General features: G+C 38.0%; 1 protein-coding gene across 1 annotated transcript in view; it reads left to right on the plus strand.

The window, feature by feature from the left end:
• The first annotated feature begins 1312 nt into the window (after positions 1–1312).
• LOC6644508 (homeobox protein cut) overlaps positions 1313–27262 on the plus strand; it is a 74741-nt gene continuing 48791 nt past the window's right edge. The window contains 1 exon segment of the mRNA XM_047011593.1: positions 1313–1490. Coding sequence (XP_046867549.1) covers positions 1368–1490 — 123 coding nt within the window. The 5' untranslated portion in view covers positions 1313–1367.

Here is a 27262-nt window from a genome sequence, read left to right on the forward strand (position 1 = left end):
ACAACGTCGTCTAACCCCAAAGAACGAACGAACGAAGAAGACACGCAGCCAGCTAAAAGCAGCAAAGGCAAAGGCAAAACCAAAAGCCAAGCTAAACAAGAAGTTGCTAAAGTAAAGCAGTTTAGGTAGTTGATGAAGACGAGACGAGCTGAACACCCAAAATTGAGAATAATCAGTTATAAAACGAAAATCAAATTAAATTTTAATTATTAATTAATTTATTTTTTACAAAATTAAACAAGAAATATATATAGAGAAGTGGTGTACCAACAACAACAACAGCAACAAGAAGTAAATAATAACAATTAGTTTTTTTTTTCAAGTGCAAATGAAACAGATGATGATAAAAAAAAATGTTGTGTGTGTGTGTGTGCCAAGTGTGTAAAGTGTAAAGATGAAACATGTGCGAAACAACTAACAACAACAACAACAACAACAAGAGCAACTGCAACAATATGGCTTAAAACCCCCCCCTAAAGCCCGCCCTCATATGTATCTATATAACATATGTATGTGTGTGTGTGTGCATATATATACATATACATATATGCATATGTATATTTCTCTGGCCATCATATAAAATCAAAACCGAAAACAAAACAAAATTTCATTTAATTGTCAATTAGTTTTTTTGGTTGTCCCTAAAATCGGTTATATATACTTGATTCGATCTAAAGTGATCTGATCTGATTTTGATTATGATCATGGCCATCGTAAAAGCATTAAGGAAGCCGTCGCATCATCAGCAGCAACAACAACAACAACAACAACAACAGCAGCAGCAACAACAACAACAATTGCAACATCAGCAGCAGCAGCAACAACAACGATAACAACAATAACAAACAACAACAAACAACAACAACAACAACTGCAACAACTTAGTGTTTAATCTGTGTTAATAATAACAAGCAAAAGAGATTGAGAGAAAGAGAAAGAGAGAGAGAAAAGAAAAATTATTTAATAAAACAAAAAAAAGAAAATAAATTGCAATTCAAATCAAATTGGCTAATTTTACAAATTTTATGAATTTTTTTGGGCACGTAAAACAACAACAACAACAACTATATATTAACAACAACAACAACATGCACAATCAATAACAACAAACAACAACAACAACCAAAAAGTGTTTATTGCCCAGTTTAAAGTTTAAATTTATCTCTCAAAAGTGCAACTGGAAATATTTCAAATTACACAACTAACAAAAATCAAAACACAAAACAAAAACAACTAAGAAAACTCAAGTAGACAACAACAACAAAGAAACGAATCAAATTTGAACGCATAATTTTTGTTTTTTGTTTTTGGTTGGATTGTCGAATTTACAATAATCAAAAAACTCTTATAACGGAAAAAGCCCACGAATGCAGCCAACATTGCCACAAGCCGCTGGGACAGCCGATATGGATCTGACGGCTGTTCAATCAATCAACGATTGGTTTTTCAAAAAGGAGCAAATTTATTTATTGGCACAATTTTGGCAACAGGTAAGAGTCATAGTCTTAAGCAGTGTTGGAAAGTGTTGCAAAGAACGATCAACGACCAAAAATATGTCACTTGGAAAATTTCATTTCCTATTTGACTCGATATGAACGTGAAAGTGTTTCCATTTGATTGAGTTGAGACTAGATTAGAGAACTTCAACTTGGCTTATCAAACTGTCTGTGTGTGTGTGGGTGTGTGTGTGTTTTAGTGGCTTTCTTTAAGTTGCGTTTTAGTTTCAAAATGGAATGCAATTCATATCGAAAACCATATCTCAAACTAAAAAATTTCTAAACAGAAGTGCCATTAATATATGTAGATTTGGATTAGACTAAACTAAGTGCCTTTAACATAGATTTAGATCAGACTAAACTATTCGATATTTTCCACTTTTAACTAATCTTAGTCATATCACAGTGGCGGATCGTGCGCTCGATTTTGGGGGGCGGGGGAAATTGAAGTCAAAAATTGGTTTGACCAAGTAAAATTTCTTAACCAAACTCTGATTGTCCACCCGACTCGAAGTTTTAGGGGGGGAGGGGGGTAAATTTACTCTTTTTCATCTAATAAACTATTAGATGATATTAAACTTTTAACTAATCTTAGTCATTGTTCATTGTTTAGTTTAAGAAACTATTCGATATTTTTCACTTTTAACTAAATTTAGTCACATTCAACAGAAAACATAAAATGAATTTTGTTTAGTTTAATAAATTGTTATATAACAATAAATCGATGCAAGGCTTTATCGCTTATTATATATACATATATATATATATATTTTTTTTTCTTGTTACTGGTTTCCTTTTCAATTTCCTTCGCTTCTCTCTCTCTCTTTCGCTCTATTATTGTTCTTATCAATTTTTGTCGTCATTTCTTTTGTTTTTATCAGCATTTTTTATGTTGTTTTTCTGTTTCTTCTTCCTCTGCATAATTATTGATATCGACAAAAAAAACTTGAGAAAATGTAAATGAAAATCTACATTTCGCCTCATTCTATCTCTCTCTCTCTCACACATTTTCCGACTACTTAACTAAAGCTAATTGAGTTTGCGTGTTTTGATTTGCTAGTCGCTTATTTTTTATTTAATTTTTTTGTTTTGTTTTTTTGTTGTTTTATTGTTTGTTATTGATTTCTGACAAACATTAGACAAAATTTGTTTACAAAATATGCATTAAGTGAGTCCGATTTATTGGTTGACTAAGTTTAAGTGTGCCTACTCCCCCGCTCCGCCTCTCCCCCTTACTGCATTGCATTGCAACAATTTGTCCAAGTTTTGTTGGGTGATCGCATTGAACTGAAAGTTAATGACAGACACAAGATCAACATGGCCAGACAGATCGACAGACAGACAGAGAGAGTGGGAGAGTGGGAGAGGGGGAGACAGACAGACCTCTTCAGCCTGGTCTTCTTTTCCTTTCTTTTTCCCCCTTTTTTTTTTTTTTTTTGCTTTGGCAGTCGTCAAAGCCCAGACGAGACGACAATTTGGCCCAATGCCAAACTCTGAACAAATAAGGCGGCAAAATAATACATACATATACATACAAATCGGTATATATATATATATCCATATCTATATAATGCATACACTTGCAAAAAGAAACAACAACAACAACAACAACAGACGATCCATCCATCAGAAGAAGTTGAACTTTAATCCAAATTATTCAACATTTTTAACAAATTTCTTATGAGAAAATTTTATCATTATTTCTCCTGAATCTTATTTAACCCTCTAAGACTTCTGAGTTTTTGAAACAATAACAAACAATGAACACGAAGTTAAGGAATAAACAAATTCAACTTTTTCTACATTAAATAATTTCCCTAAATGTTTTAGAAAATGATCAGAATTCATGATTTCATTAAGTAACGATATATGTATGTGCCGTGAGGCATTCTTAAGAAAAGAAACTTCTTTTTTTTGAGATTTGGTTGAAGACAATTTTGAATAAAATTCAAATTGAATTGCATTTCAGAGTGATCGATTGTCATTTAGAGTCCTTATTTCTTCATTTTTTTGAGTGTATGACAGAGAAAAAAAAGTGCCAGACCTAGCAGACATGGAAAAAATATGATTTTTGCATATCTATTCCCATATACATATCTTTCTATATAGTTTTGGCAAGTTAATTAGGTTGAAGAAGTTGAAGTTGAGTTTCTTTCTCTCTTCTCTGCTGACAGCTGCTGCAACAACAACAACAACAGCAACAACAAACGTTTAATTGGAAAACTCTTGCAGACTTATCATAGAAAAAGAAAAACGAAAAACTCTATAAAGAGACTTCAAGCCAAGTCGAACGACAATAACAACAACAAGAATTAGCAATAGGAATAGGAATAGAAACAAAAGTTCCCAGAAAATCATATATATACAGACATATATATATATACATATATATAGAGCGATTGATTTTGCAGGAACTCGGGCGATTTGTTTTTGCCGTCGGCTTAAGATTTTTTTGTTCGTTTTGGTTTTGCATGCTTGGCATGAAATTCAATACAAATGCAAATATTTATGTACAAGATGCAGTCCAAATGATTGACTGACTAACTGACTAAATGAATGAATGACTGACTGACTAACTGAATGAATGACTGATGTGATGTGAGGAGCAGCAGCAGACACAATTAGTGCAAAGTGCAATCAATAAAACTTAAATAAGCAAAACACAAACCAACAAACTGAAAGTGCAACAACATAAATTTTTAACACTAAAACAACAACAACAACAACAATGAGAAACTAAAATCATAGACGAAAATTTGCAATACTCTAAGAAAATGGAAAACTAAACAACTTTTGAAAAATCAAACTGAAAAAAAAACGCTAAATAAGTGGAAGAAAATGCTTTTCGCTTTGCATTTTCCAATCATTTTTTCAAACTTTGACTAAAAGAAAGAAACATATGTATATATATATATAGAGAGAGAGATGGAGAGTAGATAGAGAGAGAGAGAGAGCGAGATAGAGAGAGAGATGTGAGAAGATGGATAGAATCCAATCATTCCAATTATTTGTCAAAACTTTGACTAAAGGAAAGGGTATTAGAAAAAAGGCGCAAACAAATACCACATATAGAGAGGGAGGGAGAGAGGAAGATAGAGAGATATAGACAGAGACAGAGAGTGATGTGGGTAGTAGATAGATAGATAGAAGAACTCGTTAATACTTTAAGATCATTTTTTTTTCTGTCTTAACGAGCATTTGATTTGTTATTAATGGTAAAAGATATACACTCATGATCAAAATAATAGGTACACCCCTTAAAATTTAACTTTTTCGACGTTAGATTATATATTATATGTATACGCAAAAAAAAAAGACCAAAAATCAACGATGAGATGATAAAAACACTGTCACTGTTTTCGACCAATCGTTCCTATGGGGGAGCTATATAATATAGTCACCCGATCTTTATGAAACTTGACACAGTCATTAACAGATATATTAACTTAGCAAATACTTATTTTGAAAGCAATCGCTTAAAAATAGGAAACTAAACAATAATCAAGACAAATTGTAAACCAAATTTCGAAATTCTAACTAAAGTTTATAATTATTATTATAATTAAAGTGTAGGATATAGTTGTAAACTATCAAACTAACTATTCTAACTAAAGTAAAGTAAGTAATTCTAACTAAGTACAACAAAAATCTTTAATTTTTAAAAAGGGAAAAGGGACACAGGAACCAGTTGTAACTTAAATGAAAATAACTCAATTTCTATATAAACACGAGAGAGAGAGAGTGAGAGAGAGAGAGGGAGAGTGGAAGAGGGATGGAAGGAGTGGTGCCAAAAAAAAAACAACAGCTAAATTAAACATATCAATTTGATTAACCAAAAATAGAACTTTATTATACAATTAAACACAAAAAACAAAAAAAAAAAAAAAACAGACAGAAATACTGAAATTATTGTGAGACAAGAGTCTCCAAAGAAGAGAAAGAGGGAGAGGGAGAGACAGGGAGAGAGGTGGAGAGGGGAAAAGTTCAGTTGAGTTGAGATCTCTACGTCTAGCAGCTGTCCAAATGGGGCTTGACTCTTTTTTTTTTTCTGTGTTTTTTTTTTCGTACTTATTATAATCATCATTCGTTATTATTTTGGTTAATTAGCATGATGATGATGATGATCATTATCAATTATTTGTACTTAATTTCAAGTACGAAAAACTGACACAGAAACTCCAAAAAATCGAAGCCAAAGAAAAGCAAAAAAAAAAAAAGAACAGAAAACCCCAATAAAATTATTTATAAGAATATGATCAGAATACAAAAATATAAATTTTTGCTTAACTTAACAATTAACAGTTAAGTAGAACACGAAACACTGCTGACCATTTTCATTTCCATAATATATCCATATCCGTATATGTATGTGTCTGTCTATGTGTGTGTGTGTGTGAGTGTCTATGTGTGTGTGTGTGTGTGTAATGCAATCTATAAACTTGACCCATTAACACATCATGACAACGGAATTGATTTTAATGCTGAATTAGCTAAAAAATATTTAAAAAAAAAAACAAAAACAAAAGAAAAAGAAAAACTAAGAGAACTAGAAAAACTACAAAGAAGAAGAAGAAGACAAAAGACAACAACAACAACAAAAAGTCAAGACAATTGAAAAAAAAAATTAATGCACTCATGACATTTCGATATAGATAAATATATATATACTATATAGAAATGATTCCAATCAACAATCAAATGAATTTTTATGAAGCTAATTAAGCAAAAAAAAAAAAAACAGAGGATCGGGGCTAACTTTTTGGGTCTCTTTCCTTACCCATAGCCATCAAAGTGGAAAATCTAAATAGGCGAAAGAACGGCCTACAATCTTAGCATAGGAAATAAGGAAGATATAGATCAAAGTCACTGTTTTCCAACGATCGTTCCTATGGGAACTATATGATATAGTCACCCGATCTTTATAAAACTTGACACAGTCATTAACAGATATATTAAACTAGCAAATACTTATTTTGAAAGCAATTGCTTGAAAAGTAACCAAGTTATTGATGAAAGTCACTGTCAGCTCTGTAGCTCTTACGGTCTAGGAGGAGTTTGCGCTGATTCAGACGGACGGACGGACGTACACGGCTATTTCAACTTGTCTCATGCCGATCAAGAATATATATACTTTCTTTGGTCGGAGATGCTTCCTTCTATGCGTTGCACACTTCTGACCAAAATAAATATACCCTTTTTGCAAGGGTATAAAAACATGATATATATTGATATAGTCATGCGATTTTCATTGAAATATTTGATATCGATAACGATTGCAACGACCAATTTAATGAGATATATAGGAATATATATATATACATATATGGTTGTTGTTGTTTTTTTTGTTGTTTCCTTTACGCTTCAGTTTCAGTTTTTAGTCTTATCTCCTTTTTTTTTGGTTTTTTTGGTGGTTTTAAGCGGTTGAGGCACAAAAAAAAAAACAAAACCGGTTTCTAAGCTTCTCTAACCAACCACCAGCAGCAGCAGCAGCAACAACAACAACATTGATAGTTTGAAAATGCAAAAAAAAAACAAAAAAAAAGTTTTTATTTCAAATATGGCGGCAATGTGTCTCAAAAAAAAACCATTTGCATATGCCGAAATGAGCAGCAGCCAGTTTGAAAATTTGTGTCCGAAGGGGTTGCCAGAAATGTCCTTTAAGCTGTTAGATACACACACACACACACACACACACACACACACACACACACTAACACATAGACCAGAGGGCGAGAGAGAGAGAGAAGAGCTCACACGCCAGATACAGATACAGATCAGATATAATTTTTAAGTGCAAGCTAATGACTGAAAATTTTAAGGGTTAAAAATCAAAAATCAAGCAAGCAACCAACCAACTAAACCACCCACAAACACTCACACACACGCACTCACACATATTAGTATTCAGAGCAAACATATATAGTTCAGTCATTGAATGTTCGATCGTCTAAAGATATGTATGTTAATATAATTAAATTAATTTGTCAGCACGGAAATTAAAACCACGCGGGCCAAACGAACCGAACTCGAAACGAAATGAAAATCGAACAGCACAAAAACAAGAAAACCAGAAAACAATTTTTGTCAAAGATTTTGATGTTGAAAAGTAAAGACCAAAGTGATACCCTATAATATAATATTAACTCTTTCAGCCTCATTTTCCCCATAATTTCCCTCTGTCGATTCTAAGACAAAAGATTCACACAAAGTCGAAAAATTTCTGAAACAAACTCTGACTGAACCTTTTCTCCCCCTTTTCACCCCTCCCATAGATCCGCTACTGGACTATATGTATGGCTCAAGTTAGGATCATGAATCTATATGCCGTGTGACCAATATATGATTATAGGGTATAAACATTGAAATTGTAATTGTGTGGGAGCGATGATCATTTGAAAATTATTATTAAAAATTGAGTTCATGAACTGTATATACAAAGTCTATACTATACTATATATATACAAGCATATGTTGATCAATTTTTATTATGATAGATATATATATAGTTTGTATGTATGTATGTATGCATCATAACCATTCATTCGGTCATTCATTCATTCATTAATTAGTTGAATTGTCATGACCAAATTTCCATAGATAGATAATTAGTCTTTGAGCTTTGGGGATTTGAGAAGAGAAGAAGAAGGGAGAGGGTGAGGGGTGGGGAGGGGAGTGGGATTGGGTGGTGGGGTTTTCAATTGTCATTGCATCATTAATTTTACATCTGCCAAAATAACGTAAAGAAGTTGTGTTGGTAACGGGCTCTTTTTTTTTTTTTTTTGTGTCTTAATAACAACTAATTGTCTTTTTATATGCACTTTTGTGTGCTCTTCTTCTTCTTCATCATCATGATGATGTTGATGATCGTCTTGTGTTTTGTGTGTGTGTGTGTACCTGTCTTCCTTCTCGTTCACCCGGCATCATTTGCCTCTTCTCTTGTCTCCATCTCTTTGACTTTGGTCGTGTCGGTCTTTCATCTTCAGTTGTCAGTAATTTGTGCAGCTCAATATATCAGTCGATATCTTATGAGTTTTTAATTTCAGGTTTCTACCATTTGTATAACTCTCCTCTCTCCGCTCTCCTCTCTGTCCGCCTCTACCATGTCTCTCTGTCTTTTGGCCATCAATTTGATTGTTGAGAGTTTTTCCAGCCGGCATACTGAAAAGGACAAATCGTTCAAGACAACAACAACAACTACAACTACACAAGGAGGATATTGAATAAAATATCATTTTAGGCACGCCCCTTTTCTCTGTGTGTGTGAGAGAGAGAGAGAGAGAGAGAGCGAGATCAAAACCGGACCCTTGCCCCCCTCTCCTTCTTCCACTTCTCTGATGATGATGATGATGAGTTCTTTCTTGACGTTTTTTTTTCTTTAGTTTCTTTTTTTATTTTTTTGGTTTTTATTGGCAAAAGCGAAACATTTTTGTGTGATCGATACGCATAAATGCAAAAGCTTAAGCTGCTTGGGTCCCCTCCTGCTCCTTCACAATCCTCTCCTGCCTTTTGAGTAATGACCAACGCCCGAGGAGTAGTGCACATTAAAAAGGAATCATCATTATTGGCAGGAGAAGAGAAGTTGCATACCTACCTAGGGATTTGATATGCCTCTTGCCTGAGAGTCTCCATTAAGAGGCACACACACACACACACGCACATCAAATCGAAAGCTATACAAACTTTTGGTGATGCGATTAGCTGCGATAGCTTCATTAATTGCCTTTAAAATGAAATAGAAGAAGAAGACTTACACACAAGTTTAATTCGATTAATCGATAAATGCCAAGTTTGATGTAGAAAATATCGCAATTTAATTATATGAGCTAAGAGAAGAAGTTTATCAGTTCCCAGAGGTTAACTCGTCTAATCGATCTTCGATAACATGCCACAAACACAAATCGTTGAATTTCAGTTGTCATCGATAAAACGATAAATGCCAAGTTTGATATGGAAAACATCGCAATTTGATTATATGAGCTAGTAGAAGAAGTTTCTCACTTACCAAAAGATAACGCGTCTAATCGATCTTCGATAACATGCCACAAATACAAATCGCATGACGATAAATATCACACCAACTAAATTTGATCAAAATCAAAAACGTTTTTCTTTGGATTTCTTCAAAATATTTGATTTTCATTGATGTTTGAATTAGGTTTTTTTTTTGTTTCTTTTTTTGCTTTTTCATTTAGACACACGCCCACTAGACTAAGCATCCCCGCCCCTTGCCGACCCTCCTCTCCCCTCTCCTCTAACACAGCGATTAACCCTTCCTTCTTGCCCATTTTCTGCTACAACATTTTCTCTTTCATATTGCCACTCGCTGTGTGTCTCTGTCTCTATCTCCCTCTCTCTCTCTCTCTCTCTCTCTCTCTCTCTCTCTGACTGACTAGATGTCTGTCCGACTGACTGGCTCACCGTTCGTCTGTCTGTCTGGTTGTTGTTTTTATTATTTTTGGCACGACATGAAAATTAGTTTAGAATATAATTCGCTTTGACTTTGAGTGCTTGTTACGATTTGCTGCTGCTTTTGTTGTTGTTGTTGTTGTTTTTCTTTCTTTTTCTTCTGATGGTTTTTCCGTTTTGATTTTTTGTTATTTGTCGATTTCTGTTTTTTGTTGTTGTTGTTGCCCATATTTGCGGTTTATGTTCAATTTGTTGTTATTGAAACATTTTATGGATTTTTCGGGGATTTGTAATCAAAATCAAAAGAGAGCGAGAGAGTGAGGGGGAGAGGGGGTTAATTTGAATCATTTGCGGGGGGGTTCCTTTCCCCCTTTGTTAATTTAGTCTACTTAATTACTGAGAAACAGGAAGTATTTCTGCTTTTTGGCTTGGCTATTCGATCTACTCTAGAGCTGACCCCGTCCGGAATTCATCTCTGGTCACTTTTCGCCCAAAATGAAACCCTGATAAGACAGCTGCGCAGCTATCCATATCATCGTTTTACATAATCCTGGAAACTTGTTTATATCTTGAAGCGGCAATCTACCTTGAACGAGTGTAAATGATTTTCGAAAAGGGATATTCGATTTTGAACTCGATTAATTCACTGCGTCACAAGATTTTTTGTCGGTTTGACCGTAGCTTGTCCTGTCCTGTCCCCTTTCTAGAGGAAGAGAAAAAAAAAAAGAAATCCTGTTCGGGTTTGGTTTTTCGGTTTTTTTGGGTGGTTGCAAAAAGGGTTCAGTCGGGGTTGGGCATTGGGTTTTGATTACGGCAATGGCTTTAGTTTTTAGTTATGTGTATCTATTGTATGATCATCTCCCTTCCATACATCTCTATCTCTCTCTCTCTTTCTATTGATGTTTCTACCTCTCTCTCTCTCTCTTATTGCCCAGCCAGTTTGTCAATTGTCAGCCGGGGCGCGCCTGTTCGCTATAATTTATCAGTTGGTATGCAAATGAGTTTGATTTATTCAATGAGCTGAGCACAATTTCAGTATTTTGTATTTCTTTTTTTTGCTATGTATTTTTGGGAAATTATAAAAAAAAAAATTTATATATTTGATGTGCGACCCTTTTTTATAATTTTTTTTTATTTGATTTGGTGGACAGCTGGGATAAATCTGGTTTAGGCTCCCAGTTTTGCTGCTGCCTCTGCCTCAGTCGCTATCGCTGCCGCTGCTGTTGCATGCTACAAAGCAAATCAACGCTGCGGCTCATTGCAAGGCAACAGACGTAAAAAACTGAAAATGAGAGAGGAAAAACAGGAAAAATAAAAATGAAACAAAACTAAAATATATTCTGCGGCATATGCGGCAGGCACAGGAGTGTGGGGGGAGGGGGAAGGAGGAGTGTATGTAAAATAAAAACATATTTATGTACATATGTTCCATCTCTCTCCCTCTCTCTCTCTATCTTTGTTTGTGTGTGTGCCCCACTCAATCATAAAGCATTGGCAGGCGTAAATCAAATCAAGTAGCAACGTCTCCCCGACTGCATGTTGCACGCACCGCAAACGGCAACAGCAACTAAGAACCACAACAACAACAATGAAGAAGAAGAAGAAGAACATGATGATGATGATGATGATGAAGAAGAAGAAGAAAATATCAAGAAGACTGCAAGACGATTATGCGACGGCTACGCTCAGACAATGATTAAGTAGGCAAAATACTCAACGTTACTTTGTGCGCCGCGCAGCTCTTCTTTCTCCCTTTTCACTCACCCTCTCTCTCTCTCTATCACACTCTGTCTCCCTCTATTCTCATTCCCCCTCTCCACCCCTTTTTATGTTTTTAATTATTACCGTATATATTCGCCTTTAACTTTGTGTCTGTGTGAAAAGTCTCCTCTACACATCTCGAAACGATCCTGTTCAGACAGCGTCGCGTTTCCCCCCGGCATGGGGCATGGGGCATGGGGCATGCGGCACGTTGCTGCATCTCACTCGTTTTCAGCGCGAAAAAGGCGACAATGAGAATTCCAAAAATCTATCAAAAAACTTTGACGATCCATTTGGAAAAATGCACTAGAAAGACTTCCCCTTAAAATTCTTTTTTAGAATCGGAGGCGCCCGCAATTGAAATCAATCCATCAATAAGTAAACTTCATATGCAAAAATATATATCTTTTGTCAAACTATTTTTTTTGTGTTTTTTTGGGAATTTTGTAATCATCATCAACAGTCTACACCACTTCAGACATTCTCAGCTATAGTCTATAGAGATTCCGATCGGGGGGCATCAGGCATCGGGCATCTCAAGTTTTCTTCTTCAAGAGTTCGATTTTTTAAAGAAGATCTTCTTTGATGAGACAGTTTAGATAATACTTACGCCTACACGAACACAATAAAATTGAAATTCTCACAGAAAAAGTCTACCCTATCCTCATCCCCCATCCCCGTCCCCATCCTCATCTTCTTTCCCATTCCCTTTCTATATTGTGCTATCCATCGAATTTGTTCATTGTGCTGACGCTGCTTTTTGAAGTATGAACGACAAGTTCTTGTGACGTAGCCTGGCACTGCTGTTGCCTCAACAACAACAACACCAACAACAACAACAAATACAACAAAATAATGCTTAAACATATGAATTATTATATAGATCAGGCAACAACAAAAGGGGGACAACGACAACTACTTGAGCTTCTTCGATGTTGGGTTTCTGTTTTTTTTTTTTGTGTATTCACTAAATACTTGGCTGTTTAGCCCCTCTCAAGGGACGGAGGACGGTCGGATGGATGGATGGATGGAACAGACTGAGACAGACAACTGGCAAGCAAACGATCAATGTGATCAATCGTGCTTCAATTTTTCTTATGTCTCTCTAACACAAGACTTTGTCTTGTAGTAGTAGTAAGTCTTTTTTTTGTTTCTCATTTGCTCAGCGGAAATCTTTTGTCTGTCTGTGTGTGTGGGTGGGGGAAGAGCCAACTCTGTGTATGTGTGTGTTGGTGTGTGTGTGTGTGGCGGGGGCAGTTTCAAGTGCCTGTATTATTAGCTAGTTCAATTTTTTGTTGTTGCGGGCGTCGATCATAGCTACCAACAAGTGGCAGTTGAATGCCGCTAAGTAGCTCACAAAGATAATGGGCAACAGAGCAAAGCAAAGCAGAGCAGAGCATAGCTTCCCCTCGCCTACCCATCCCTCCTCCTCCACACCATGGAAATAATTGAGTGTCAATTATACACACACACACACTCTGTGTGTTTTTTTTTTTGGTGTTACTTGATGTCAGCTGTTGAAAATATTAGAAAAAAATTATAGGCGTAAATATTATGCATGCATTTTAAGAGAAAGAGGAGGAGGAGGGGTAGGGGGAGGAGTAGCAGGAGGGGAAGCACACACACTCGCGGGATGTATGTATGTAAAGTAGATATTTCCCTCATATTTTCTTCTCCTTCGTTTTTTTTTTTTGTGTTTTTTTTTTTTGTTTAATGTTTGCTAGGAGGGGGAGCTGCTTGGGTTGGAGTGGGATGGGGTGGGGGGGTCGGAACGCATTCGTTATTAAATTTATGAGTTGGGCGGTCCACATTTATATATATATATCTGATATTTATGATATTTTCAACGAGTATTTTTTTGAAATTCAACCAAAAACTCTTTGTATGCAATTCGCTAATTGCAACCTAAACCAAAATTTATAACAAATTTGATTTATATGCCTCAACCAGTTGAGAATTACAAGCGAAAGGAAACACTCTTTGCATTCTCAAGCCTCAAACAAAAACTTGAGAATGTTGTGAATGATTTTTGCCAGCTTTGACTTGGTTTGTAAGTTTGTTTCTTAGCAATTGGCTTATACTAGTCTACAAAAAGGAGTTTTTAAGCCTAAACCAGTTGAGAATTACAAGCAAAAGAAAACACTCTTTGCATTCTCAAGCCTCGAGAATGTTGTGAATGATTTTTGCTAGCTTTAACTTGGTTTGTTGTAAGTGTTTTGTTGGCAATTGGCCTAGACTAGTCTACAGAAAGAAGTCTCTCCACAAGCCAAAAAAGAATGTGCCACATGCAAGTAGTGTTGGTTGTTTCTTTCATTTGGGGGGTTTCTTTATTATTATTTCTGTGTTTTTTTTTTGTATTTTGTCGTTTTTGTCATGCCATAAAATCAAATTGCACTTGTTGGCAGCCATCGTTGTCGTCAGCGTTCAGTGTTCGTCACCGTATTCCCACTTGGGGGACGGACCCGGATCCCATCCCGGGAACCCAGAGTTTGTCTGTGTGTGTGTGTGTGTGTGTGTGTGTGTGTGTGGAACAGGCTAATAAAAATTTTCGCTGCTGCCATATCGAACGACATAAAAACTGATCGACAACGACAAATATAAACTTTGTGCGGCGGGTTGGCGATATTTTGCTTCGTTTTTTTTGTTTTTGGTTTTGTTTCATTTTCATTCTTTTTGGGCGGCACAAATAATGTCCACAACTGTCTCTGGTTCTCTGTATGCTACTCTTCTGGCTGGCCTGGCCTGGCCTGGCTGGTGTTGTTGTAAATTTTAATGATCTGTCATTTCGATTTATTTTATTTTCGAAAACAACCCGCGAGATACAAACACACAAACACACACACACTCAGTCGCTCACTCTCGGCGGGGAGACAAAAGAAACGCAGGCAGGAAAGTGGCCTGAGTCGATTCGATCGACCAGCAGCAGCGCACGTCAGCTGCATATTAAATTAAAAGGTATTATATTGTACTAAATCTATATATGTATGTACATATATATATACATATAGATCCATCTATATCTATAATAGACGTTGGGGGACAGCAGCAGCAACAAGATGAAGAAGCAGAGGAAATGCGAGAGGTGAAGCGAGTTCGATAAAAATATCACACATCGATAGAATTTGAATTTGATTTTTCAGCTTTGGCATAGTTTCGGTTTGTTGTTGTTGTTGTTGCTGGTGTTGGTTGTTGTGTCCCATTGTTTCTTTGGATGGGAACTAGAGCGAGCGAACAAGCAAACGGCGGGCGCGCATTGCTGCGGCTTTTTTTTTTTTTTTTTTGGGGGGCCTTTGTTCAACAAAAAGATTCTTATAGACACTTTTTCACATGACACACCAACACACACACACACACACACACACATGTCTATATAGAGCCATCATCATGATCAACGTTGATGATAATGACGATGATATTTTCTGGCTTTTAATTTATTTGTTTTTTTGATTTCACAATATTTCGATCGACCGAGAAAATAAATTTTCACAAATTTTTCTCAAAGAAAAAAAAAAAAAACCCAAAAAGAAGGTGATTAAACAAGAAACAAAAGAAAGCAAAGTTGCCATCAAATTTGTATATCCACTTAGCATAGATACAGATATAGATCCTATATATATATATATATCTATTAGGTATATGTATATATACAAATCGGATATACATATGTTTATATTTAAGTCTTTTGTAGTGGTATCAGTTGCTGAAAATTTGTGACAATTTTTCTCGATTGCCAATAGACGTGATTTTCTTTTGTGTGTGGGCGTTTTTCCATTGTCTACACACCAAGTTGTGCGTGTGTGTGTTTGAGTGTGTGTGTGTTAAGCCACCTCTTTTAGTTAATTTGTTGAAAATTTATTTCCACTAATTTTAAACATAAATTTTTCTTTGCATAACATTTCAATTGACCTTGCTGACAAAGAAAAGAAAGAAAAGAAAAACACACCTACATACATAACTTTGTGTGTGTGTGTGTAAGTGTGTGTGTTTGTGTGTGTGTGTGTGTGTTGGAGAATAGAAACAATCTGATCGGAAGTTTAGCAACTTCATTATAGCTTTAGTTTATCACATAAACGTTTAATAGGTCATAAAATTCATCGTTGTTGTTGAGGGTAAAATGAGTAGCATTTACTATCAGAGACCTCCAGCCTACCCACACCCACACACACACACACATACACACACACTCCACCTCTAGCTCATAATTGGCAAAGCACTGATAGTGCCCAAACCCCCCTCCCCCTCCCACACACTCCCCTAATTATGAAATAATGTCTCCATTTCTTGTCTAGGAAAACTTTTGCCGCACTTTTAATTGCCTCCAAAAAAATCGATGTATTTTTGCCATACGAAAGATGGTGGGTGGGGAGGGGGGTGAGGGCAAGCTTAGTTAGATATATGAATATAGATAGTAAATTTCTATTGAATTTCTATCCTCCCCACATTTATGAAGTCATAATTTTTCTGTCATATCATCATCATTGAGGACGACCAAGATCGGTTTCAGCTGATAAATCGAGTCTCTTTACCAGGAAGCCAAAATAAAGGAGCCAAGCGATAGGCCATTCGGCGTACATACTTAAGTGGCCTGTCAAATGTTGTTGTTGTTGCTGTTGTTTGTGGTTTTCTATTTTGCTTCTCATCTGTTGTTGTTTGATTTTGGTTGTTTATACAAATTCAAGTGTTTAATTTAAAAGAAAGGCAAATAAAAAAGAGCATTCAATGTAATTGTGCAATGTGAAATGCCAGATGACCGGAGAGAATCTCGAATGGGAAACCAAAACGAGGTAGTAAGTTCATTGGAATAGTTTAGAATCTATAGAGAGACAATTACAATAACTGGGACTTCATAGAGATTACACTAAATCGATTTCTATACGCCGATTGTTATCGATAAATTACATCGTGTTAAATTTCTAGTTTATTATATCGAAGGACATGCCAAATGAGGTTTAAAGTTCGTTAGAATAGTTTAGAATTTGTGGAGAGGCAATTACAATAACTAGGACTTCATAGAGATTACACTAAATCGATTTCTTTACGCCGATTGTTATCGATAACTTACATTTGATAGTTGTTTATGTCGAAGGACATGCGACATAGCTAAAGTCATTAACCCCTTGACAAAAATACTATACTCAAATGTAAATAGATGCGAGCGTGTGTGTGTGTGTGTGTGTGTGCGTGTGCGTAGAGTGTATAGTATTGCATAGTTATAGGCGCACACAGACATTAACTGTTTAAGTTGCCCCAGTCAGTCCCCTCCGCCCACACTTCCTTTGCCATCTTGCCACATACAAAACTATGCCAAAAACTTTCAAGGACATGCCCACTGCACACACACACACACCCATACACCACATATGTATGCACTCGTTTCTCTCACTCGCTCTATCTCTCTGTTAGTCTCAGTCTCATTCTCACTCTCTCGCTCTTTTTGGCTGCCTGATTTTTGTTCATTCGCCACCGCAAAACGTGCGTAATTAAAAGTGTGTGTGTGTGTGTGCAAAACTGTTGCTTGTTGTTGTTGTCGTTGTTGTTGTTGTTTTTAAAGCAGCAGCCAAAAGTAGTGAGCAAAGTATTAGGCTGCCATTTTGTGTTGAAGTTGCTCAAGGACGTGCGGCAACCAACAACAACGTCAACAAAGGAGCCTTTAAAAATATGCTAAAACACACACACACACACACACATAGAAATTGCCTGCGCCTTACACTATGCTATAGTCACACACACACACAGAGAGAGAGAAAGGCACGTATACATATACTTTTCTTTAAATTTAATTTCTTTTGCTAGTTGTGTGTGTGTGTCGACATTGGTCGTCGGTCGGCTTTTGCTTAGAATTTTCGTTATTGTTTGTTGTCTGAGGTTAGTTTTCACTGCCGTCGTCATCGTCATCATCATCATCATGAACAGCAGCAGCAACAACAACAACAACAACAACATCATCGTAGTCGTCGTCGTCGCCGTCGTCGTCGTCGTCGTCGCCTCTTGGCACATTTTCTCTGCGCGCCTTTTTACTGTTGGCTTTAATTAGAACATTTCACTCTTTGCCTTGTGCCTTGTAGTTGTTGTTGTTGCTGCTTTTTTTTGCTGGGGCAACAGTTGGGCGGCTTTAAGTTTAGACAGCCACAAGCCAGGCAAGAGTCAGGCTAGCTGCCTGCCAGACTCAATGCCCCTTTTCGTGTTTTTGGCTTCTTTTTTTTTTTAATCGCATTGAAATTGAAGCAAAGTCGCTGGCAACACTTTGTCGTCGTCGTCGTCGTCGTCGTCGCGACGGGTTATCAGCAGCAAAATAACCCTTCTAAGTTCACTTTTGCGCCTTGGTCTAGGGGATGTGAAAAAAAAAAAACAAATAGAAAAACACACCAACCAGAAAATGTTGTGCTTGGGAATGCCCAACAAAATGTTGCCACAAAATATTTAAACAACTTGAGCCATTTTGGGGCTAAGCTGGTCGGTCGGTGGGTCGTTCGGTCGGTCAAGCGGCATACTTCGAATACCTTTCGTCTAGTTAGAAACGTATATATACACTCTATATAATCTAGCAATTTAATCAATATTTAATTTCTTTCTATTTCCAGGTATGTAAACTCTAAAGTGCTAAGATCAAAATCAGTAAGTTAAATAAAATGTACGATTAAAGTTGTAAGGTTGATTAACACAGAGTCAAAAACTCATTGGAATTGTTGCGTAGGCAGACATAAGTCTCTAGCAAACTGACGATTTCTTAAGGATTTTTTATATCGATAACAGTAGACGTCAATGAATGTTTGTTATCGATAAAAGATATCAACTTGTCTAAACGCATAATATAATATGCTATATCAGCTAACTCTCTTCTCGTCTCTATCAAACTGACGATTTCTTAAACATTTGCTATCGATATGTTAGTTATCGATAACAGTAGACCTCAACGAACATTCGCTATCGATAACAGTAGATATCAACTTGACAAAATGCATAATATAATATGCTATATCAGCTAACTCTCTGAAACTGTTGTGTAGGCAGACACAAGTCTCTAGCAAACTGACGATTTCTTGATAATTTGCTATCGATATTCGAGAGATAGATTCGTAATCGATAAAAGTAGACATCAACTTGGCAAAATGAATAATATAATATGCAATAGAACTAAGTCTCTTCTCGTCTCTAGCAAACTGACGATTTCCTAAGGATTTGCTATTGATATTCGAGAGATAGATTCGTTATCGATAACAGTGGACATCAACTTGGCTAAATTCCTAACTAGCTCATAAGTTTAACATCTGTTGTTGTTGTGAACTGTTAAAGTTGTGTATCCCATTTCAAATTCGACATCCCTCGAGAAGTACCCTTAGATGATGTATGAGGCCTTACACCTTTAACACACACACACACACACAGAGAGAGGGGGATCCACACCGAAAATAGAATCGTGTGAAGTTGTCGATTCTGTCACAATATATTGTAGAAAACGAAACAGAAAGACGGGCCTAAGAGCTGAGAGAAAGAGAGAGAGAGAGAGAGATAGTGTGTGTGTGCGCGCCTTTAATTAGGTTGTGCGTCGGGGCACCCCTCGAATTGGATGGAAGATCAGGGAAATGAAACGACAAGGAAGAGACCAGATCACAGGGCGAGGAAAAAGGAAGTCATTGAGCTACATATTTCATTGTAATTGTTGTTGTTGTTGGTTGGTTGGTTGGTTGGAAACATAAGTCCACATTTTGATTTATATGCACGCCCGCGCATTAAAAAAATACATTTGTTCTGTTTTTTTTTTTCTTCTTCTCTTTTTTCATTCTTAATAATATTTCTTTTACTTTGCATTTTCACTTTCCGCCTGCGCTCTCTTCGATTTTTGCCACATATATAACTCCAGATGCAAAAAAGAAAAAAAAAAAAAAGGGCTGGCTGACTGAAAATCAAATTAAAAGCCAGCGAATGCATCATTTCATTGTCAGAATTGTCGACGACGACGACGACGACGATGACGACTAGCAGCAGCAGCAGCAGCAGCAGCAGCCCTTATGGCATTCAATTTTAATTTGAATTTCCGTTCAACATAAAAAGTCTCATGTGTGTGAGAGGGGTGGGGGGACCTGGGGGAGCGGGGGATCATTGCGACTGTGCCTAATAAATCTATAAAGTGGCAAACGCAAGTACACGCATTATTACTTTGATTTTTTATGATGAAGACAGGAAGCGAGACGAAAAGCCAGAGTCGAGAAGACGACTCGGAGATCTACCCACACACACACACACACACACACACGCATAGACACACAGAATAGTTGAGGAATTTAAGAATAACAATAAAAAGTATCTGTATCTATAGCTGTAACTGAAACGTTCAGAGAGAGAGAGCGAGAGAGAGAGAGAGAGAGAGAGAGAGAGAGAGAGAGAGAGAGAGAGAGAAAGAGAGAGGTAGAGAGATCTATTAGTTAGTTAGTTAGCTACTGTGTTTCGCTCTCTTCCTCTCTCCTCTTCTGCCTTTTGTTTCGTCGCGTTGATGATTGCTTTGATTTGGTTTGGGTTTCTTTTTTTTGGCTTTCAATTTATTTTAGACTTCCGTTTGTTCTACATTGACATGCTCTGTGTGTGTGTGTGTGAGAAGAGTCGACATCATCGCCATCATCGTCATCGTCATCGTCAAATCGAATTCAATTAAGTGGCTTTCCGCCGCCACGTCCGCTCACCCGCTCGCCCCGTCTCTCCCTCTCTCTCTCTCTCTGACTATCTCTATCCCAACTATCCGAACTGATTTACCAGTTAAACGCAACACTTTTTCTGCCTGTTTTCGGACCAAGACACAGAGAGTCAGAGGCAATTGATCAAACTAATGATTATTATCTAGACATTGCCGGACGACAGGCAGACAGACAGACAGAGAGACCGAACGACCGATCAAATGAACGAATCAACTTTTGCCTCAGTTAATGATTTAAGTCAACTTAGCTGAGCTGAGCTTATTGTAAAGATTGTGTAAAATCACCGGATGTTTTAAATCTGAACAGCAAAAACCACGACAGAAGCTGAAAAAAAGATCGACAGATAGATAGATAGATAGACATGCCTAAATATATAATATTTCCAAGAAGATTTTGCTAATTTCTTGATATCTACACACGGTTGAGATTGCCTCATGGCTTATGGCAAAACTATATTAGCAAATAGGTAATCGGTTTTTTGTTTTTGGTGGACCGAAGGCCATCCATTTATCCATTCATCCAACTATCCATCTACCCATCTATCCATTCATCCATCTATCCATCCATATGCTTTAGAAGGAACATTTTGGCCAACAACTTGCTAGAAACTTTATCATTATGCTTCTAGAATATGTATAGAGAAATGTGGGGTGAGGAAGAGGGTGATGGAAGGGGGAGGTGAAGATGGGAGTAAGGGGGCAAAAAGGCAATTTATTGCTTGCCCTCTATGCGCCATGTACGCCAAAAGCTATTCACCAGCTATTTGCTATTCCTTGGCATAGTTGCTCCTGCTCCTTCATGGAGATATATACAATACATATATATGTATATATATAATACATAGTACTCTACCTATTGCATTCGTATCGTATCGTATCGTATGTATTCTCCACTCTATATATATAGAAAATCGTGCAGAAAATCCTGCGCGCGCTCAAAAAAGAAATAAATTTTTCTTATATGCCGCGGGATTCTTTTTTGCTCTTTCATTTTTCTTTCTTTTTGCCTGATTTTTATTTCTGCTAACGCGCGCAATCAAGAACAGGAGCTATAGAGGAGGGTCCTTCCCCCCCCCCCCCCCCATACACACACACACACAGATATAGACACCCCCTACGAGAAGGTGGTGTTTGTTGTTGTTGTTGTTTTTTTTTTCGCCATTTTTCTCGTCTTTTTCTTTCATTTCCATTTATTTTATCTTCTGTTTTTGGTCGTTTTTTCTTCTTCTACTTCTTTTACACATATCGGGAAATATCCTTGAATCGAAATATACGGCTCCTCCTTTTCAGTCACAACCCCCAAAAGCAAGCCCCCCCCCCTCCCCGCCCCCACCATGAAAATCTATACACATTCGACGAGCGTCAGAAAGAAACAGCAAAAAAACAAAAAAAAAAGAAGTAAAGAAAGAAAAGGAGGAAAGAAAACGAAACCCGAAAGTGAAGATGAAATGAAATAAAGCAGCCATCCACAAGCAGCAGCAGCAGCAGCAGCAGCTGAAAAGAGTGGCAAAGAGAGACGTGGAGGGGAGTAGGAGGGCGGAGGGGTGGGGTGGGGTGGATTGGGGCGGCGAAAAAAAAAAGTCAGATAAAAATAGGGAGCGCATAAAAATTGGCAGCAGTTTGGGGCAGACAACATCGCAGACAAGCAAACTTTTCTCTCCCAACACACACAAACACACACACACATACAGAGAGACAGAGACACCGACACAGACATAGACACAGACTCTAGACAGGAGGAACCATTGAGGCTGAGGCTGCTTGTGTTGGTGTTGGTGCTCCTCCTGAGTTGCTTTTGCCTCGTCTCGGCCAAAGCGACAAATGTGAAAGGACATTGTCGTCGTCCTCGTCCTCGTCCTGGTCCTGGTCCTCGTTGTAGTCACTCGTTCTCGTTCTTGCTGTTCGTTGCTCGTTATTACCACGACCAACGATGGCTGCTGTTACAATCATGTCTTCTTTTTTTTCTATCTCTCTAAGTGTGTGTGTGTGGGTAGTTTGGGTTTGGGTCCATGTCCATTGTGAGTGCGGAGGAGTGCGTCGACACTGAACTCCTCTCCCTAACCTTAAAACGCTTCAAATGCCGATTTCTTCGATATTTGTCGACAATAATCGCAAATTTCGATAACATATCGTTTCTTGAAGGATTCACTCGCATGCAAAAATCAATTAAGCTCTATGCAATGCCCTTTTCATATCTTTTTTCTTGGTGGTTCCTGGCTCCTAACCCACCACCTAACCTAACCACCTCCTTAGCCACCTAGACACGGCTCCTTTGGCTGGCAGCTCTCGGCTTTTACACCAACACCAACAAGTTGTATATAACTAACGACGACAAACGACGCGTAGTTCTTTTTCCTTTTCCCTTTTTCTATTTTCATTTTTTTTTTTGTGTGTGTTTTTCGTTTTTTTTTGCTGTCGCGCCCCAATGTCCTTGTCGGTGTGTGTAGGGAGGGAGGGTGGTGGGTTAGGGGGGTCCTGCCATTTTCGTACGTTTCGTTTCGATTCGTTTTGCTCCGGTATTTATCGACCAATGATATTGGAAATATGTCAGAGATGCGCACAAGGAAGGAGCCAGCCCGGGCGAGTTGCGCTTCGGTTCGTTTGGGTTGTGTCCTCGTGGTAGTATGTGAAGTATAGGAAGTAAGAAGGAGCAGCAAATAGCCAAACCATTGAGAGGTTAGGGACACATGGAGGAGCCTTAACGTTTACCCCACCCTTCCCTCCCACATATCCTCACCCATGAGTCTGTGTGTGTGTGTGTGGCACCCAGCATCCATTTCCATTTCCATTCATTTTATCCATCCCTCGTTCACCGCACACGCCCCATTTTGTTTTTTTGGTTTTCTTTTTTTTGCTTTTGCCTGTGTCATTTTGATTGGAAAATCGTACGCAATTGGAAATTTTTGCTATTGGCTAAACGTTCGATACGCACACACACAACGACACACACACACACACTCACTCTCACAGAGAAACTCATTCACTCACTCGCACACACACAAACACTTACGCAGAGATGGCGCTCAGCTTTATTATGGAAAATCAATCAGCGGCAACAGAGCAGAGGGGCAAAACAAAAAAAAAACAACAACAACAAAACACAAACACATGGATAGAAATGAAAATGAAATAGGGGGAAAAAAAAGTAACTCAAGTGCTCTCACCGCAGCGACAACGGCTCTCGCTCTCTATCTCTCTCTCATACTTTGTTTTTTTTCGCTCACTTTCTGCAGACTGCAAGAAGTGCAGCAGCAGCAGCAGCTAGAATAAAAAAAATAAAAGAACGTTACCAAACCTAAAACCACTCGAAATAATGCTCAATATCCAAACGAGCCATTGAGTGGAAGAGAACCAAAGTCACAAAACCAGTGAGAGCAAGAGAGAAAGGCAGTAAACAACAGCGTGGAGCGAGAGAGAGAGAGTGCGAGAGTGTTTGTGTGTAAGAGAGTGAGAGAGAGCTGCGGGCCCGGTTGCAGCTGATAAGACACACACACACAGCAACTCGTGAGTGCGCGTCGTCGACTCGCCGTGTATGCGTGTGTGTGTGTGTTCAATGTATGTTCGATACCAAAAAAAAAAAAAAAGAAGAAGAAATTGAAACGTTAGCGGGGGAAGGGCGGAGCAAAGCAAACAGTCACTATTCGCCTTGCACATTGAGTTGAGTCCGTTTTTTGGTCGTCGCAGAGAGCAACTGACTCATGTGTGTGTGTGTGTGTGTGTGCGGACAACGACTGCGTCGCCGTCGTCGTCGTCGTCATCATGAACATCATATATAGATAGATTTTTAACAAACCTGATTGGATGTTATTGACTGGCAACACACATACACACCACCCCGATAGCGATGATTCGTTCGCCTGCCCTGACTGGCTTACACACACACACACACACACACCCATACAAGTGTGCGTCGTCGTGTGCATGTACATATATGTATGTATATGTACATATAATGTTGAATATTGACAAGTGGGTTCGGTTTCGACCAGGAATGGGGGCTGCTGCTGTTGCCCCCTTACCGAATAGGAGTTTCTATAGGGGTTGGGGGAGATGCGCGCCAATGGCAACATGTATGTACACACACACACACACACCTCCGTACACACTGTATCGGGTAGTTCTTTTCATACATTCTAGAGGTAACGGTAACGACAATTTATTTCATTTACTGAATGAATCACGAAATTTGCTTACCTTAAAACTGATTCACACCAAAAAAATGTTCATATGAGTTAACTGATTCATTGAAAACTCATTTATAATCATCCTTCATATGAGAATTATACATATATAGCAAAAAGGATACGTTTATATCAAGAAGTAGTAGAAGAAGTTAACAATTTAAAGACCACAAAAGTTAGTTTAGTTAAAAGTGTTAGCAAAATTTGAAATTCTTAGCTTGTTTCAAGGACTTAATGAGAGGCTTGTAAGTTCCTTTAAACTTAATTTTTGGTTGATCACTCACAAAACAGAAAACATTTAAGCCAACTTCTAACTTAGAAATTAAAGTTACAGTCAAGTTAAAGTCTAACAATAAGTCAATAGATTAACTCTAGTTTAGTTAACTACTTAAAATTAAAGTCTATTACTATATATGTTTTGTATAGGGATTAAGGATTCGAGTGTGTATATAAGAAACCATTTGGACACCAATCACAAGTCGATGCCCAAGCTCACATTCTCTTTTGCTGGGGGTATATAAAGAGAAATGGGCAGAGAAAGGCGTTGCCAATAATATTGAAAATCATCCATATAAAGCACTCGCACTTACCCACACACACACACACACACACACACACACACATAGATGCAATGTATATATATACAGGATGTATGTATGTATGTATAAGCAAAAGGTTAACAGCTTTTCGTGCTCGTCTCGTGGCTGCGCTGCCGTATATTTTTTTTCGCTCCCTACACACACACACACACACACACACACACACATGTACTTTGGGGAGCAGCAGCCAGCAAGCCGGCTCACTCGTGCGTCGCTTCGTCGTCCAATCGAATTCAATTGACGCTCAATTTTTATGTACAGCAGAGAAAGTACGACCAAAAAACCAAAAAACCAAAAAAAAAGGAAAGAAAAATAAAGGAAGAAAATTGTTTTTTTCTTATATATATTATATATATATATATATATATATACGCATATGTACATACATATAGAAAAATGAAGGTAGAGCTTTCCACAACTCTTAACTTTCAAGAATTTCACTCAACTGCTGCTGCTGCCAATATGTGTTATGTCCAGTTCAGTTAAGTGCGGCACTCGGCCCCCATTGGGGAGCAACACCCAATCACCAAAACCACCCTAAAAATAAAAACTCAACCCCACCAACTCAACATAAGCGGCATAAAAAAAAAAAAACCGACACCAAGGAAAAAAAATCAAACCAATCCAATCCAATTTGATATTTTTTCCACAAAGTTTTCTTTTTTATGTAAGCTGTCCTCTCCCTTATGCTCTCTCTCTCTCCATCTCTCTCTCGCTCTCACTCACACTCTCCATCTCTCTTTTTCCCATTTCTTTTATTTCGTTTGTTTTGTTGGGTTTTTTTTTGTCCTTTTCTATCAATATGTAGAAAAAAAGAAGAAATATTGGAAAAAAAAAACACCAACCGCACTTTCACTCAAACGTAGAAAGATAGACAGAGAGAGAGAGAGAGAGTGCGAGAGAGAGAGAGAGAGGGAGAGAAAGGGACCCCCAGATACTTAAAGCCTTAAAGCTAAGCTAAAGGAACGTTAAATCCCCAACCCCCGAACACCGAATACTCATCATCATCCACCTCGCCCTCGCCCCCAGCCCCCAGCCACCAGAGTCGCATAGAATTCAACAACCGAAAGCTGGAGAGAGTAGCAATAGAGAGACAGAGAGAGAGAGAGAGAGAGAGAGAAAGAAAGCGAGTGAAAAATTTCTTCCTTTTTTTATTTTTTGGGGTGAAAAGAAATAAAAAAAAAGACACACATATATATATATACACTTATACATATATATATTATATGTATATACCCGACATCGATTTCGATTGGGAAGCCATCAACACCAAGCCCCAACAAAGAAAGCCCCCCCGCTTCGTCGCCCCTTCGGCAAGTCCCTCACTGAACGCTTCGTGTGCGTGTTCGGCAAAATCGCGCGCTCTCTCAGCGCCCTTTAAGCTTCGGGTTTTCTTTTTTTTTTTATTCCTTTTCTTTTCAGTTATATTTTTTTTTCTGTTTTGTCGGTTCGTGCGTTTTGGGGCATTGAATTGTACAGGGGGGGGAGGGATAGGGGGATGGACCGATGAGGACGGGAATGGGGGGCAAATGATGGGTCTGCTTGGGGTGTGGAAGGTTGACAAGTTTTATGCCAAAGGCGCCCAACCAGCGTTCAGAGAGAAGGATGACAACGAGCGTCCCCTCCCTCCCCCCCCACCGAAAATAAGAAAGGAAGGTGGAGGACGTCGATATATATGTATTATATACATACATGTGTAGGGAAGGCAACAAAAAACAAAAAAAAAACGCAGAAAAAATGGAAAGGAAAGTAAAGGAAACCCAACGAACGAACGAAAGAACGAACGAACGAAATGTAATCAAGTGCACACACACACACACACATACGAAGAGAGCATAAAAAATATGTGTATGGGAGGACGAAAAAAAAATACTAGCATACTTTTAGGTGCTAAGCAGCGAGCACTCGAAGAAGAGCCTTTACCCAGGGTCTTTATGTCATTATTGAATATGCGTTCGAGGCGCTGCCACACAGCCAACCCAAATCCACTCAGCTTAGTGGGTAGTGTGTGTGTGTGTGTGTTCGTGTGTGTGCGAGTGTTAAGAGGCACACACACAGACACACATAGAAGCTCAGCAGCATCCTAGCTTGTCACATATACATATATAGATAACATACATGCGTTTTTAT

The sequence above is a fragment of the Drosophila willistoni genome (genome assembly GCF_018902025.1).
Source record: "Drosophila willistoni isolate 14030-0811.24 chromosome XL unlocalized genomic scaffold, UCI_dwil_1.1 Seg142, whole genome shotgun sequence".
NCBI classification, from domain to species: Eukaryota; Metazoa; Arthropoda; class Insecta; order Diptera; family Drosophilidae; genus Drosophila; species Drosophila willistoni.